The 15467-nt window shown below is 53.1% G+C and overlaps 1 protein-coding gene across 4 annotated transcripts in view; it reads right to left on the bottom strand.

The window, feature by feature from the left end:
* Nucleotides 1-15467, bottom strand: part of Trappc9 (trafficking protein particle complex subunit 9) — a 496909-nt gene that overhangs the window by 430951 nt on the left and 50491 nt on the right. For all 4 annotated transcript variants that reach the window (XM_078016653.1, XM_078016651.1, XM_078016650.1 and 1 more), the window contains 2 exons: nt 11386-11602; nt 6001-6144 (listed from right to left, as the gene is read on the bottom strand). In XM_078016653.1, coding sequence (XP_077872779.1) covers nt 6001-6144; nt 11386-11602 — 361 coding nt within the window. The remainder of the gene's footprint in view (nt 1-6000; nt 6145-11385; nt 11603-15467) is intronic.

Genomic DNA, 15467 nt, shown 5'->3' with positions numbered 1-15467 from the left:
GAGCCAGGGGAAGTGAGGGAAGGTCCTACACAAGGGCGGGATACAATCTCCCAGTGTAAAGGAAACACTGGGGCTGATGGAGAAGCAGCCCCTGCTGGAGAAAGGGCTCCCCCACTAGAACAAAATCATGGCCACAGAACAAGGCTTCCGGGGGGCAGGCGCCCAGGCCTCAGTAACACATCCCAAGTGCAGAGAGACAGCATGGGGAAGACTCATTGCCAGGGCTGGGGCCTCCTCAACTTGTGGATCATGCCCTTGAGAATGAGAAATGAGAGGCAGAGTGGCCTGCAGGGAGAGCCGCTGCCTCTGCTGGCTGCTGACCAAGGGCCACCCCACCCGGCACATGCATGGCAATGGCGGGCGGCGTGCCTGGCTTCTTTCATTCGGCAGGATGTGTCACGGCAAGCATCAGTACTTGGCTTGTGGAGGTGGAGGTAGAGGTGAAGGTGGAGGTACAAACCCAGGAGTCCCCAGTGTATGCTAAGTGGATGGGCTCCCCGTTAGCTCGGGAACTGTTTCTCAGTGAATGTGTTTACTATTCTGAGAAAGCCACTTGAGTAAGCTCTTCGGCCTTCCACAGACTCAGGGCTGCAATTCTGCTCCCGAGGCTGTGGACTCCATCAGCCACCAGCAAAGCTCCATGTTCCCCGGACCTTGAGTTCCCAAAGGAAACCAAGTGAGTGGCTCAGGACCAGAGCAGGCTTCTGAGCCCCCACAGCTGAACAACACCCAGCACCGCGTCTGAGCCGCGGGTTCCATGGCAAGGCAGCAGGCTCGGTCCCCACGCAGCAGCCCTCGGTCCCCACACCGCAGACCTGGGGAGCAGAAATGGCACATGCCCAATCTGCAGCTGCCTGACCACTGCTCACTATCTAGGGACAACTTCCCATGCACTGCCCTGTCCTTCCCTTGACCCTCCTTTCTGTCACCTCCCATTCAGCATGTCATTAAGGCCAGCCCAGCAATTCAAATCGTAAGTCGGCACATGCTGGACAATCAGTATGTATATCTACTCACCCTCAGGGATCACCCTGCTGTTCCCTTTCTCTTGGGGTCCTTTTGTGGTACCTCAGTCAAAAGAACCACCATACTGTGACTGAGGAGCCACGTCCAAGATCCAGGGAGAACCTCATCGTCTCAAGACATCAGTAAGCACCTAAAGGGTGTCACCTCTACCCTTTCACATAACGCTGCAGGCAGACATAAACCTGGGACTGAGAGAGGGTTTCACTTCCCAGAGTCCCCCACAAAACAAGCCAACAGACGTCCTCCGTGTCCCCATAAGGGCAGTCCAAGCAGGCACGTGGAATTCCGACCACACCAAAGAGCAGGAATACAGCTCTCCCCACCACGGAGGCACGAGAAGTCCATCCCCACGGAGAATTCTCTGAACCTTCCACAGATATGGTGGGGCCCCAACAGCAGCACATAGGCAGCCACCAGAGGAGAGTGCTGCTTCCACAAAGGGACGCTCTGGGACAGTGCAAGGGCAGTGAGGGCAGTGTGCCAGCAGGCTGCCCAGGGCGCTGCTGCACCTGCAGCACTGTCAGGAACTCGGCCCAGCCAAGGCAAGGAGAAGCGCAAGGGGCGCAGGCAAGGCTGGAGGGGGTGGCTCTAAGTCACCTTCTCCACAAAGGGAGAAGCCTTTCAAGAGACCCCTACCTCTCGTGCATGCTGGGATTGCATGCACAGCCCACGAGGTCCAAGGGATGACAGCTCCCCAAATCCACTACCACATGCCATGGCAGCTCTGCACCCGCACAAAAATGGCCCATACCAGTGAAATCTAAGACAGCTGCGCTTCCAGGGAAAACCCCACAAGTCCTCAAGTCTAAACTTCTACCTTGCAAAAAAGACCAAAGTCCCGGGAGCTCAGAGCCTTGTCAGGTGAAGAGGTGCCTCCTGCCAGTCTGGAAGCCCACTCTCTGCTCACCTCAGAGGCACACACAGGGAGGGACAGGCAAGGAGTCCCCAGTGGCTGCCCCACTGCCAGCAGCCAATGGGAGCACACCTTTGTCTTTCCTTTCTGCTGCTCTTCCGTTCCAGCTCCATCTCCATGCAGGCATGTTGAGAAATGTTAATTACCCAGCCTGCCAGGGGTGCCTGAGCTCTTCAGGGAAAAGGGCAAAAGACCTGCCATTAAAACAAATCAAAATCCCATCATTAAAAATAACAGCACTGCACAGAAGTCTCCACATCCCGCTTGTCCAAATGAGAAATCGGAGATCCAGGAAGGCTGCAGTTATTGACCTGAGTGTCCACTGATCAAAGGTGAGAGGTGGAGAGGCCCTCCCAGCCCTCCTCCCGTCCTTCCTCAGAAAACTCCAATTAACCAATGACATCACCCTCAGCCTCTCAGCAAACAGCAGTTTGTCAAACAATATCAAATACCTAGATTCTTCTCTTCCTAAACAACGAAGCTTTAAACCTCTAATTAGTAAGACCTCTGGCAACCACTGCAATGCTATCAGCATTATATGGGCAAATAAATCCTTCTGTCACCTAGAAACGCACGCACAGCCAAGACCCCACCCATCACGGCATATCACCTTCCCACACCCAGGGAGAGCAGCCCGCAAAAGCACAGGCCAAGCGCAGCCCACCACTGCATTCTCCACATCCTCCCTGGGAGTCAGCCATCCACCAAAACCAAACCCCAGAAAGAAGGACACTGCTGGCCTGGCGACTGCCCCTTCCCAGAGCTGCCTGATGCGACTCTAACTGAACCTCAAGGCTCCATTCAGGTCCAAAGGCAGATTTAGAGTCTCCCCACACTAACTCTAGGAAACAAGGAAAAGAAAAACTCTACATGATTTGAACTCAGGATTCAATTTTATCCTCCAGCACTTCTAGTAGATCTAAAGCAAGAGAGGGATAGGAAGAAAAAGGGGGGGAAAGGCTATTTTCAGGACGCCACTGAGAGATACAACCAAAAGGGATCACAGCATGCAGTGTGGGGACTCCAGGACTCTGGCCACAAGTGCAACACTGCCCACCTGAGGGAGACAGAGCCTGCCCAGGTCCTGACCTTGAGTCTCCCTGTATTTCAACTGGCCTTCTTGAGACCACAGGCCTCTACAGACATGCTATTTCAACCTTATTTTATGTTTAAATATTTTACATGTATAGTCCAAAAAGCCTTCAACATGACCTGCCACAAGACACCCCATTGCCCACACACATCACCTTTTTGGAAGATCACAGGATAGGTTTAGAGGGAAACAAATCTTAAAATGTAAACGGGATAAGAAAAAAGGAGGAGGAAGTCACCAAATTCTGAGGCCCAGCAGGATTCTCACCTCATTCAGGGTGGAGGTTTTCTCCGAGTCTCTGCTATCACACACTTCTGCTCACGGGCACAGGTGATAGTGGGGGCTGCCTCGATGGAGGGAAGCCAGAGAGTGACCCAGTGTGCGTGCTTCCTCTGCTTTCCTGGGGCCTCCCATGTTCAGGTAAGCCATGGGCATGGAGGCGGGTTGCTGACTAAGCCAGGACACAGTGCCTTGTGTCTGGAGGGGAGAAGCTCAAGTCACACCTGATGCAGCAACGAGGAGTGTCTCACTCCACTGTCGGACCCCACTCCACACTCAGCCACTTAAAATCACCACATGCTACTGAGGTCCTCTGACTGCAGACCCCAACCCTTGAGAAATGCAATTTACACAGAAACAGGTGCTCCTGGAACAGACACAGGCGCCAGGCAGTACGTACAGCCTGAGCCACGTGTGAGCAAGAGAACGGGGACAGGCCCTTCCGCCTGCAGACAGGGTGCAGCGTGAGGGAGCCAGAGGTAAAGGCCCCCACAAGGAAGGAAGGTTCGTGCTGCGGAGGAGAGAAGCCCACGGTGCGGCAAGGGAGGTAAGGGGTGTCACTCAGGAAGAACGAGGGGTACGTGAGACTGCACATGTCTAAATGTGACATGGGGACAGGACCAGGGAGAGCAGAGCCATGGCCGAGGAAGGGAGGCAGGGCCTCAGGTCAGGGAGGACACAGAGGCTGTGCTACCTCTTCGGGGTTGCAGATCTCAGGTCGGGTCATGAAAACAGGGGACAGGGAGGGCAAAGAGGCAACGAAGCAAGGAGGGAGCCACCCCTGCCCCCAGAAGCTGCAGCCTCAGGGGAGACGGGAGGACGCCACAAAGGCTCAAGAGCGAGGTGTTCCCATCGGCAGCTTCCTCGGTGGCCTTGCTACTCAGGGGCTAGACACACCAGGGTAGGGAGGCCAAGTGGTGACTCCAATGTCAAATGCAACGCCAAGGGAAATGGGAACCGGCCAGGCACAGAAACTGGGCTGTTGTCCAGGAGACCACTGTGCCAGCAGTGACTCCCCAGGTCACCAGAAGTCCTAAATAGAAAACAACAGCTAGCTCACACCACGAGGGAGGCACGTGGTCAAGTGGTGTGCACCCTAAGAACAGAACATTAAAGACAGACAGGGACAGGGGTTGGAGGACAAGAAGTCATTCTGGGTAGAAATGGCCATGGAAGTCACTGCACACAGACGGCCATCTTCAAATGAGACCCCGAGTTCCAGCAGAGTTGGGGGCAAGGGCTCTACAAGTGAGGGGGACAGCAGGAGGAGGACACAGTGCTGCCCAGAGATGGCGTTTCAGGACCTGCAGGGACACAGACTGGTGAGCCTGGCCACTTCAGCCTGGAGGCAGGACTCACGACCCTCTTCTGAGTTCAGAGCCTCGACCGAACCTCCCCTCCCACTGCAAGAAGGTGAGGCTGTGGAGGCCAGAGCCTCTCCCTCTGTGCGGGGCACCGGCACATGGTCTTCTGCACACCCGTTCTGAGGGCAACACCATACAGTGCCCAGAGTGGGCCCTGCTCCTGAGCTCTGCGGGCATGGGCACATCCAGGCCTCACAACTTCCCTGGGAGACACACTCCCTGAGGACCCTGGGGCTGGAGAGGGCTGCTTCGATTCCAGGAAGGGACACTCAAGAGAAAGCGATGGGAAAGTGGGAAGACAAAGGCGCACAGAGCTTGGCAGACCCCTGGATGTGGGTTGCAGAAGCGGGCATTCAGGCCTCTCAGGCTCCCGACAGTAGCAGTGACCACACGGCACTACAGCAGACAGCGGTGCTGCTCAGTCATCACTCAGGGCGAGGGAGGAGGTGCCCCAGAGGAAGAGCACTGCCCCTCCAGAAGCCGGCCTCCCCGGTCACAGCCCCGCTGGGAGCCACACGCACCAGTGCCTGGGAAGACCCAGATCCTCTCAGGTCTCGCGGCAGAGGTCCAGGGGTCAGCTGGGCCGCGCCCTGGCTGCTGAAGAGGATGACACCTACCTGCCACCAACAGCTGGCCAGCAAGGGAGCAAGAGGCCTGGGTCAGCAGTGCACGCCACCCAGCAAGACCAGTCTCCCTTCCTCTCCACTTCAGAGGGTGTTGATCCCAGGAGTCCTTCCTAATAAGCTCCCCACACATGGCCTCACCGCAGAAGTCACGTCCCTGAGCACTCAGCCAGCACCCTACACTGACACAGCCAGAGTGGCAAAGGCAGCCTGACAGGGGAGCCGCTGGGTCCCCTTCTGACACTGACCTTCAAGCACGACACCAGGGAGACATGTCCCACGCTGCGGAATAAACAGATCACCCCTGAAACCCAAAGCCCAGGTGACCCCAGGAACAGTGTGGGCAGAGGGAGCAGAGGAGGCCCACTGTGGAGTGCGGGCAGAGATGTCACTGGGCCCATTACAGCAGCACAGGTGACCCTGGCCAGGTGCCCTGGAAGAAGCAGTGCCAGAGTACAAAGGGCTGGGCCTCTGGCTGTCCCACCTCCCTTCAGTGAGGCCAGTGTCCTGGGAGCTGAGCCCTTCCCTCCACAAGCACCACACCTCGGCACCATGCCTGACACAAAGCAGAGTGCAGAGCCGGGAGGGGGCGAGAGCCTGTGCCTGGGGGCCTGAGCGGGAGGGGGACAACCCGCCCATGAGCACCACACCCCAACCCAGACACCTCCTGCTGCCTGGGAAAGACAAAGTCCAACGGCTCACCCTGGTCCGACAGGAAGTCCAGCATGGTCTGCAGGAGGAAGCACAGGTGTCTCACGGACAGCGCAGGGTTCCCCATTCTCCGGGAGGCATAGACCAGCTCGTGAAGCAGACGCATCTGGACAGCAGCCCAGCCTCTGTGTGTACCTGCAGCAAGGACACAAGCGTCATCAAGGAAACATGCAATGTCCCATGACACCTGGCAATCTATGGCAAAGTCTCAGCTGTCAATGTCAAAGGGCCACAGAACATACTCCCCCGTGGCCACTGATCCTGGAGACAGACTCTAAAGTGACCCACTTTCCATACATGAGAACGTCTTCCTTTCTCTCCACACAAAGACACAATTTCAAAACTATCTGAGATGATTCTGATAAGCTTAGAAGAAAAGACTTTTCAATGCCATTGAGTTACAGACATATATTTTCTCAAAAAAAAAAACTGATATTTTGATGGGCCTTCCTTACCAACCAAGAATATTAAATTAAAAACATAGTATTTCTCTGAAGCGTAAGAAAAATACAGGAAAGTGGAGAAACTGGACAAAGAGGCCATATCAAGGGGCTTTTATGGCTGCTCCTGTCCAACTTGGCTCAGCATGCTTCAAATGCCAGGCTGGAGATTTGGGTGCAGGGCCGGCGGTGCACAGCCTCAAGCCCAGAATCTGAGAGTCATTTACTCCACTTCCCTTTGCTAACCTAACTATTCTCCACCTGAAAACACCGTGCGGCCAGGCACAGTGGCACACATCTGTAATCCCAGCGGCTGAGGCAGGGAGGCTGAGGCAGGAGGATTGCGAGTTCAAAGCCAGCCTCAGCAATGGCGAGGTGCTTAATAACTCAGTGAGATCCTATGTCTAAATAAAATACAAAATAGGGCTGGGATGTGGCTCTGTGGTCAAGTCCCCCTGAGTTCAATCCCTGGTACCCTCCCCCACAAAAAAAAAAAAAAAGAATGAATGGATCTAAAAACACTGCATGGAGAAGATAAGGTGACAAGAGTCTGCACTGCATCCAGGGCTCAGGGATCGGAAAATAATTTCAGTCACAGAAAGGTCTGATTCAAAAGCATCCCTGCCTCGAGGCTCCCGTTCCCCACTAGATGCTCGATGGTAGCCTCCGTGGCCTCCACTGCAGCGGTCCCCTTGCAGCAGGTGGGCAGAGCCACTTATAGGGATTGAAATTCAGACTGCAACACACCCTCTACACGAGAAGATGCTGATCTCGACACATCTGGAGGGGGACCAGGAAGTCTGTGTTCTCACCTCTGTGTTCACCCTAACTCTGACAATCAGCTGGACGGGTGGCAATTCACTGCTCCCACTGACCTAAACTCGGGGCATTCGGGCTCAGACAAGCCAACGACATCCCCTGAAAGCCCGCAGCAGCCCGCGACAGCAGGTCAGTTAACAGGTGCTCACCAAAAGCCTAAGACAAGGCAGGCCTGGGAAGATGGTGGGAGGGGACGCAGGACCCGGAAGAGAGCACGCTGGGGGATGCCACGTGGCCACAAGGAAGGACGGCAGCAGGTAAGTGTGTGCCCTTAGCTGGGGCGGGTGGCAAGGAGGGGACATCTGAGATGAGGCTTCCATAGAAGGTGGCAACAGGAAGCCGCACAGTGGGCACCGCTCAGTCGTCGACAAAGGCAGTGAGTCACCTCAAGAGCCCCAGCAGCTCCTCGTGAGTCCCTAATAAACACTTGCTGACAAATGCTAGTGACGTCATGATGCCAGGAACACAGTGTGACCACACACACGGCAACCTGACTCGGCTGTGCCAGGATGGACACCAACACGGCCACGCTGTGCCAAGAACGAACCCCGCACCACCGCGTCTCCCTCAAGGTGCTCACTGGGCAAGACCTGCCCGGGTCACGAGTTCCTGCGTTTGGAGACAGTTTGTCACCACACTGTCCCAGAGCAGAGCTTCCACAGATCGGGCACTCCTTTGGTGCTACCTACGGGCCAACTCGACCATGGGAGGAGGCTCCTTCTCATTCCCTGACCTCCAGAGGTTCACCTGCCATGTTTTAGACCCCTCCCAAAGGGTTCCTGTGCCCACGGCACCTCCTGGCCTGTCTCCTACATGCTGCCCCACAGGCTGACCACCTAACCGCACAGAGCACAAGTTCAGCCCAACGCAGGTGAGCTGTGGGCCACGTGTTGTCTCCCCTGAGGGCCTTCCTCAGGCACAGATCCTGGAGGCCCACAGGAGGCCCAGGCCAGGATGGCACTCAGCAAGCGTGGGGTCAAGATGGAAACCTGAGGCAAGAAGGCCTGCACACTCAAGGGTCTGAAGTGGAACGGGATGATTTCCGGGATTTACTAGAAATGCTCCAAAAGAAAGTGAATAAAGGAGAAGTTAGGACACACAGGCCAAATGCTGAATCTTGATAACAACGTGAAGCTGTGGTGGCCACGGCGCTGCTGTCTGAGCTGGGAATGTCTGCAGTGTCCCATGACGAGGCCCACACTGAACTCCAAGGACCTGACTCAACACTTGCCTAGAGCACAACCCGTGCACAGATGTCTTCCAGAAGCCTCTTCGGTAAGACGGTGGCACAGAGAGCAGAAGGAAGGGAGTGGGCACGTTCTGTAGTGCCCCCTCTGTCAAAGCTGGGACCTTGTCACACCGAAAGTTAAAATTTTAAAAAGAATTAGGCAATCAATGTCGTGACTCACCTAGCCATGCCTGAAAAAGACCCAATTCCACCCAATTTCAACACCAAGAAGATTTTCTCACAAAGAAACTGGGCAAATATCACTTTGCTGATCTTTTTAAAAACAGATAATAATGCAGTTCTCCCACAGGTGATTATAAGTAAGCCGGAGTGTGAACTTTCTCAGCAGCAGACAGTACAGGCTATGATTTCTCTGTGACTTGAAGTGCTCCTCTGACAAAACACAGAATTTTTTTTTCTTAAGACAGATTTGAAGCATATGACTCAGTGATAAAAAAAAAGTTCACCAATTTGGGGGCTTATTAGACACGTCAATGACTGCCACTTAGCAAATCCACTTGCTGTAGCAGCCTCTTTTGGAAAAATGCCTGGCCCAGTCCAATCTCACCCCCAGGAACAGGCTGAGCAAGGGGCACTAACCCAACCTTCAGGATGGGGATGCTAGAGACGGGAGGCAGGACTGGCACCCATGCAGCAGCCCTGGGGCACTCGTCTCGAGAGACAGGCGATGTTACGGGACCTGGGAATGCCAGCAGGCCGCCTGTGCTCACAGGCGCAGGCACTGGTGGATCTCCAGGGCACTCCTGGAGACGGAGTTTAAAGTGGTTTTATTTTTAATTAAAAGTACAGCCAGCTGACATTTACCATTTTGCTTTATTTGATCTCATTCCCTCACCCTCCTCCCTGATCTCTTCCATCATCTTTTCAGTGATGATGGCAAATGTGCCCCTCCTGAAACAAGTCCAAGTAAAATGTTCTGAGTCACCTGGAAGCATGCTTGCTTATCTTATTTTTTAAAAGGACCTCCCAATCAAGAGCAAGAACACTGCCCTCGGTGAGAGCCACAGATGCTGGGGGCTGCTCCGGGGCTGAGCTCCACGAGAGGAGGTGCCGCCCCGCAGCCAGGGCTGAGTGCAGGGTGTGGAGCAACCACCCCACGTGTGTCTTCATACATGTAAAACCACAAGAGTGCTCTGAAGAAGCCCAACAGCGTTCAGCGAGAGAAATGAAAGGAGTCCCTGAGGCAGAAGGGGCCACACGTAGCAAATGCTCCACCTGGTGTGTGATGCTGGCAGTGGGGAGGCTGGGCCTCTGTGGGACGGGGACTGGGGACTCTATACTGTATGCTCAATTTGCTATGAACCTAAACCTATTCTAATTTTTTTTCTTTTTTTGTGGTGCTGGGGATTGAACTCAGAGCATTGTACGTGCGAGGTAAGCACTCTACCAACTGAGCTATATCCCCAGCTCCTAAAAGATTTTTTTTAAATAACATAAAACCATAGGGAGGAAAGTGTAATGATGGGAAGAATATGAAAAAAATGGATTCTTAAGTGATCTATTTTTTAAAAAGAAAGAATGGGGGCAGGAGCTCAGCGGTAGGGCACCCGCCATGCATGTGTGAGGCCCTGGATCCTCAACACCACATAAAAATAAATAAAGATATTGTGTCCATCTACAACTAAAAAAATGTTTAAAAAAATTTGCAAAAAAAAAAAGAAAGAATGGTAGGTGCTGGTTAGTGGACACATGAGCAGTACTATTCTGTTCGTATAGAATCGAGCACTCTGAGATATTAGGTCACATTCCAGGGCCACATGCTATTGTTGGCAGTGCACCTCTCCTGCTGGGGACCCTGTCGGGCCAATGAATGTGCTGACTGGACACAGGACCGCATGGAAGGCAGGCCTAGAAACACTCCAAGTTTCCGGCTGGACAGGCCCACCAGAGGCAAGTCTGTTCACTGAATTATCATCCATTTATTTCTCCCTCTGGAAAGTAGAAAGCTCTTACAACAAGGCTGCCAGAATGGCTATAAAGAGGCAGGAACTCAGGAATGGGGTGCCCTAGCCCTCAGTCCCCAGACAGAATGCTAGGAACTGGGTTGGTGCCAACAGCACAAACCTGACCAATGAGAACACAAATGACATGCTCCCCTGAGGGCCATGTCATTGCTTCAGTTCACGCTGCCTGCAGGTCTGGTCCCAGCTCTGCTTCCTGTGAAGTACACTGGCCACAAGGACAAGGGGAGACCTTATTTCAATCCCAAATTCCTCACCCTGCTCAGTCTAAACTTAGCTCCCAACCTTCACACACACTCCCTCTTTCCTAACTGGCCTCTGTCCCCAACCCCTGTGGGCAGCCAGACCCAGGGCCTCACTCCCAGACTCCTTCCTCTCTCCTTTACCAATGGGGTCAAGCAGAAACAACACTAAGCAAGAGCCCACCCGGCCTGCCAAGAGGGCAAGATGAGTCGGGTCTTCTCAAGAGTCAGGTAGAACTCCCAAAAACCCAGGCCAGGCCCCTCTCCACATGTCCCCAGCCTGCCACTGAAGCAAGGGAAGAGAGCCACAGGGAAAGACAAGCACTCCCCTTCAAGTGTGGGAGGAGCTGGGCTTGCTGGGGGAGGCACCGAGTGGGGCCCAGGGAGAGACCTGCCCTGCAGGGGGAGCCCCATCCGGAGGCGTGTTTCTGCACTGTGAGCACCTACCTGCGAGCCCAGGTTCCAGACCCTGCTCTGCAGGGAACCAGGTGTCTCAGTGGTGCTCTAGGGAGCAAAGGATAGTCCTGTGGCCACAGATGGGGTTAAGCTGTTCTGACAGTGGTAGCAGCCCTGAGGAGCCACCAGCAGGCCATCCAAAGGCCCTGCAGAGCAAGGGTTAACAGAAATAAAGCCATGTTGCCTTTCCAGCCCCAGGATGTTGGTACCTTTGCTAAAGTCCTTTGGGTCCAGTGACAGACTGTAGCCAGGCAGCGTCTCCAGGAGGAGCTTGTAGCAGGCCCTCCAGCCAGGCTCCGCAATGCTTGGGGCCACGCACTGCATGGCCGCCACACGCTTGAAGAAGGCGGACTTGCGGTGGAAGCCGATCAGCTCGTAGAGCTCGGAGAGGATGCTGTAGCGCTGGATTTTCTCTTCTTCAGAAAGCTGAAGCACAAGAAGAACACAAAGAGCTTTTCAAATACACTTGTAAATGGAAAAGGAAATGCACATGAAAAGACTTTTTCAAAACAAGAACCTGGAGAGCCATCAAGGAGAGGGAGGGCTGGGCCCAGCAGTGGGACACAGCAGCACTGGGAGAAGCTCTGAGGACAGTGGACACAGTGGACGCTGCAGAGCCCTCCGCCAGACCATGGCTCCAATTGCCTCCTCACCTTCTACTGAGGAGGCCCAGACTCTGGCACAGAGGTGTTTGCCAACATGATATAAAACATCCTTCATTAAAAGATGACGATGACAACGATAAAGAAGAGGAGCAGCAGGCCGGTAGGACTGGGCAAGGCCTGTCATCAGACGCGTGCTTGTTGGAAGGCCAGAGGTAGGGAGTGGCTCAGCGGTGGGGTGCTCATCAAGCATGCGCAAGGCCCCAGGTGCCCTCTCCATACCACAAGACGAATAGACAGATAAATAAAGACAAGAAAATGGCACGGTATTTTTAAGAAGAATATATAGAGCCATTTACTAGAAAATGAGTTGTTATTTAGACTTAAAACTCCACAGCCTACACCAAGTTTCTTTCACATGAAATGTTAAGAGGATTCTCCCAACAACTTCGACATGGAGTAATATTGACTCCTGCTGCTAAGCACCTACTGTGTACCAGCATATTTAGCATACCTCCTTTAATCAATACAGCAACCCATGAGTGCAGTACTCCAGCCTGTGGACAAGGACACTGGAGTTCAAGGAAGCATCGATAACCTGTGCAAAGTCACACAGCCAAGGAGGACCAGAGGCAAGACCTCCCAGTGGTCAGGTCCTGCTCACTGCAGGCCTTCACTTGGCTGCAACACAGCTGCCCTGGGACAAGAAGGCAGGTGGAGGCCCCCAGCCACACACGGAAGCTCACCTGAGGAGCTGGCTCTTTCTGGCCCCAACCTTGACAATAAATCTGCTTCTGGATATTTCTGTTAGGACACAGCCACACCTGAACACCCAGTCAACTTACACCCTTAATCCTTCCTGTCCACTCTCTCCTGAGCCTGAGTGCTCTTACCTCTCTTCCAGGGCCTGCCTCCCACCTCCTCACTTTCCTTAATCCACCCACACATACCTGCCAGACTAGTATGTCAACACCCTGCTAAAGACTGACTGTGCTGAAACCTAGATGCCGTGATTGGGATGGAAGGCCTTTGGGGGGTGACTAGGTCACAAGAGGAGAGCCAAGGCCTCACAAACAGGACAAGTGCACTTGAAAGAGATTCCTGAGAGACCCCTCCCCATGCCTACCACACCAGGACACAGCACCTACAGGTCAAGCAGGGGCCTCAACAGACTGGGTCTTGGACCTCCAGTCTGCAGAACTAGGAGAAATAAATTTATTGTTTATAAGCTGCTCAGTCTCTGGTATTCTGCTGTAGCAGCCTGAAAGGACCAAGACAACTCCCATTTCAAAAGGAATCTTCAGAACCACAAAGTGCAGCCTGGAGGCCCCATGTGCACACTGTGTGACTCCCAGGCAGACCCAACCTGCCCTGCAGCTCCAGCTCCTGCCCACCCACAGCCAATTGGAACCACTTCTACTCATGTTTCCGTCCTCAGGCAGCATGTCCTTAGTGAATGCCCGCTCTGTGCCAGACATGAGGATGGATAGGGACAGAGTGAGCAAAGACCCCTCCTCTGGGGCCTCCAGAGAGTGACAGGCTGGACCCACTGAGGATCGGTGGGGAAGAAGACCACAGACCAGCAAGTGAAGGAACAGAAACGCCACTGCACCTGTGATGAAGCAGACTGTCAGAAGGATGGTGGGAAGGTTGGGCACCACTCCAGCCAGGGGCCCATAGGACTTCACCAGGCAGAGAGGCTCTGGGCGCACAGCCTCAGGCCCCCTCCACCCACCCCACCATCGTCCGTACCCAGCTCTCCTTCAGAGACTCTCACCCACGTCACCCTCTTCCAGGAACCCATCCTCAAGCGCCCACCCTGCAGGCCGCTGCTGCTTTCCATAAATTCTCACAACCAGGCACACTGCATGACGTCACTGCTCTGCCCCACACCATCCACGTGCAGGTTGAGTCCCCGACCCCCAGCACCAGAAGACCCCAGCATCACTTCATGCTCACGCTGTGGTGCCCACCCACATGCCACGGGTGCTGCAGGTGCTCACCAATAGTTGACGTTACCAGTCTTTTTAATTTTAGCCATTCCACTGGCTTTAATTTGCATTTCCCCGATAACTACAATGCTGAACATCTTTCCATATGATTACTGGCCACTTGTATGTCTTCTTTTGTGAAGTGCTTCTTCAAATTTCCTGACAGCTCTTAAAAATTAGATCATTTGTCCTGTTCCTACGTGGAGCGGTTCTCTATATGCTCTGAATGTAGGTCCTCAGTCATCCGTGTTTCACAAATATTTATTGCCAATTTATTGTCTTCAGGGACTCTCTTGATAAGCAGATATTCACTACGATGTAGCTCCAGTTATCAGTTGTTTCTCAGATGGTTATTGCTTCCTGTGTCCTTGTCTAAGAAACCTTTGTCCAAGGTCACAAAGATACTGTTTCCTTCTAGGAGCTTGATGCTCAGGCCTGCGATTCTGCTTCCTGTGAATGTGGAGCACAGCTGTGGAAGGAGCCTGTGACAGAGCCATGACAGAGGATCAAGGAGGTCCCTAAGGAGAGATGAGCACTAAACGCTCCAGCACAATCCTGGACACTCCTAGAGCTTTATCTGCACCAGAGCATGCTCACTAGGACAAGGATGGTGGGGGCGATCTCAGCTGTGGCCTCACGGAGACCCATGAACGCAAGGCAGCGGCTCAGACAGGGTCCGAGCCCTGGCCCCCACCCACCGGAGCCACACGGGTTCTTCCATGAAACCACTCACGCGAACTCTGACTGGTAATGCACACTTCTGTTCTTCTCCTCTCCATCGGAATGCGATAAGGCAGCCAATAATGAAAGAACACCATATCACAAATGGAACTAAAATCACGTCAAGCCCTTGAAGAGATCCTTAGTGGGAAATCTTGGGCATGATGGTTTTCCAGCACCAGGCGCAGATCAAACATAAAGCTTCTCCTAGTAGAGCCCTGGGAGCCTCGGGACAAGGCTCTGCACGGTGGACATGCAAGAATCAGCACACAGCTCCGGGGGAACCTGAAATGGCCCCAGGCAAACACCAGACCAAGAGCCTCAGGAAATTTTTTTTATTTGTTGATTTTACATATACATGACAGGAAGGTGCATTTTGACATATTATACACACATTACAATTTTGGTCTCATTCTTGTTGTTGAACATAATCTGGAGTTGCACCGGTTGTGTGTTCATACTGGGCATAGGAAAGTTATGTCCGATTCATTCCACTGTCTTTCCTATTCCCATCTTCCCTTCCTTCCTCTTTAATCCAATGAACTTCAACACTTCCCTTCCCTATCCTCCCTTGTTATGGGTTAGCCTCCAGATATCAGAGAGAACATTCAACCTTTGGTTTCTCAGGATTGGCTTATTTCACTTAGCATGATAGTCTCCAGTTCCATCCATTTACTGGCATATACCATAATTTCATTCTTCTTTATAGCTGAGTAATATTCCATTGTGTCTATAGACTACATTTTCTTTATGTATCCATCCATTGAAGGATACCTAGGACGGTTCCATACATTGGCTATTGTGAATTAAGTTGCAATAAACCTTGATATGGCTACATCCCTGTAGTATATATATTGATTTGAAGTCCTATGGGTATATGCCCAGGAGTAGGATAACTGGATCAAATTGTGGTTCCACTCCAAGCTTTCTAAGGAATCTCCATGCTGCTTTCTCAGGAAATTTTTAAATGCAATCAAA

This window comes from Ictidomys tridecemlineatus, chromosome 7 (genome assembly GCF_052094955.1).
Source record: "Ictidomys tridecemlineatus isolate mIctTri1 chromosome 7, mIctTri1.hap1, whole genome shotgun sequence".
NCBI classification, from domain to species: domain Eukaryota; kingdom Metazoa; phylum Chordata; class Mammalia; order Rodentia; family Sciuridae; genus Ictidomys; species Ictidomys tridecemlineatus.
This window is presented reverse-complemented; position numbering and strand designations above follow the sequence as displayed.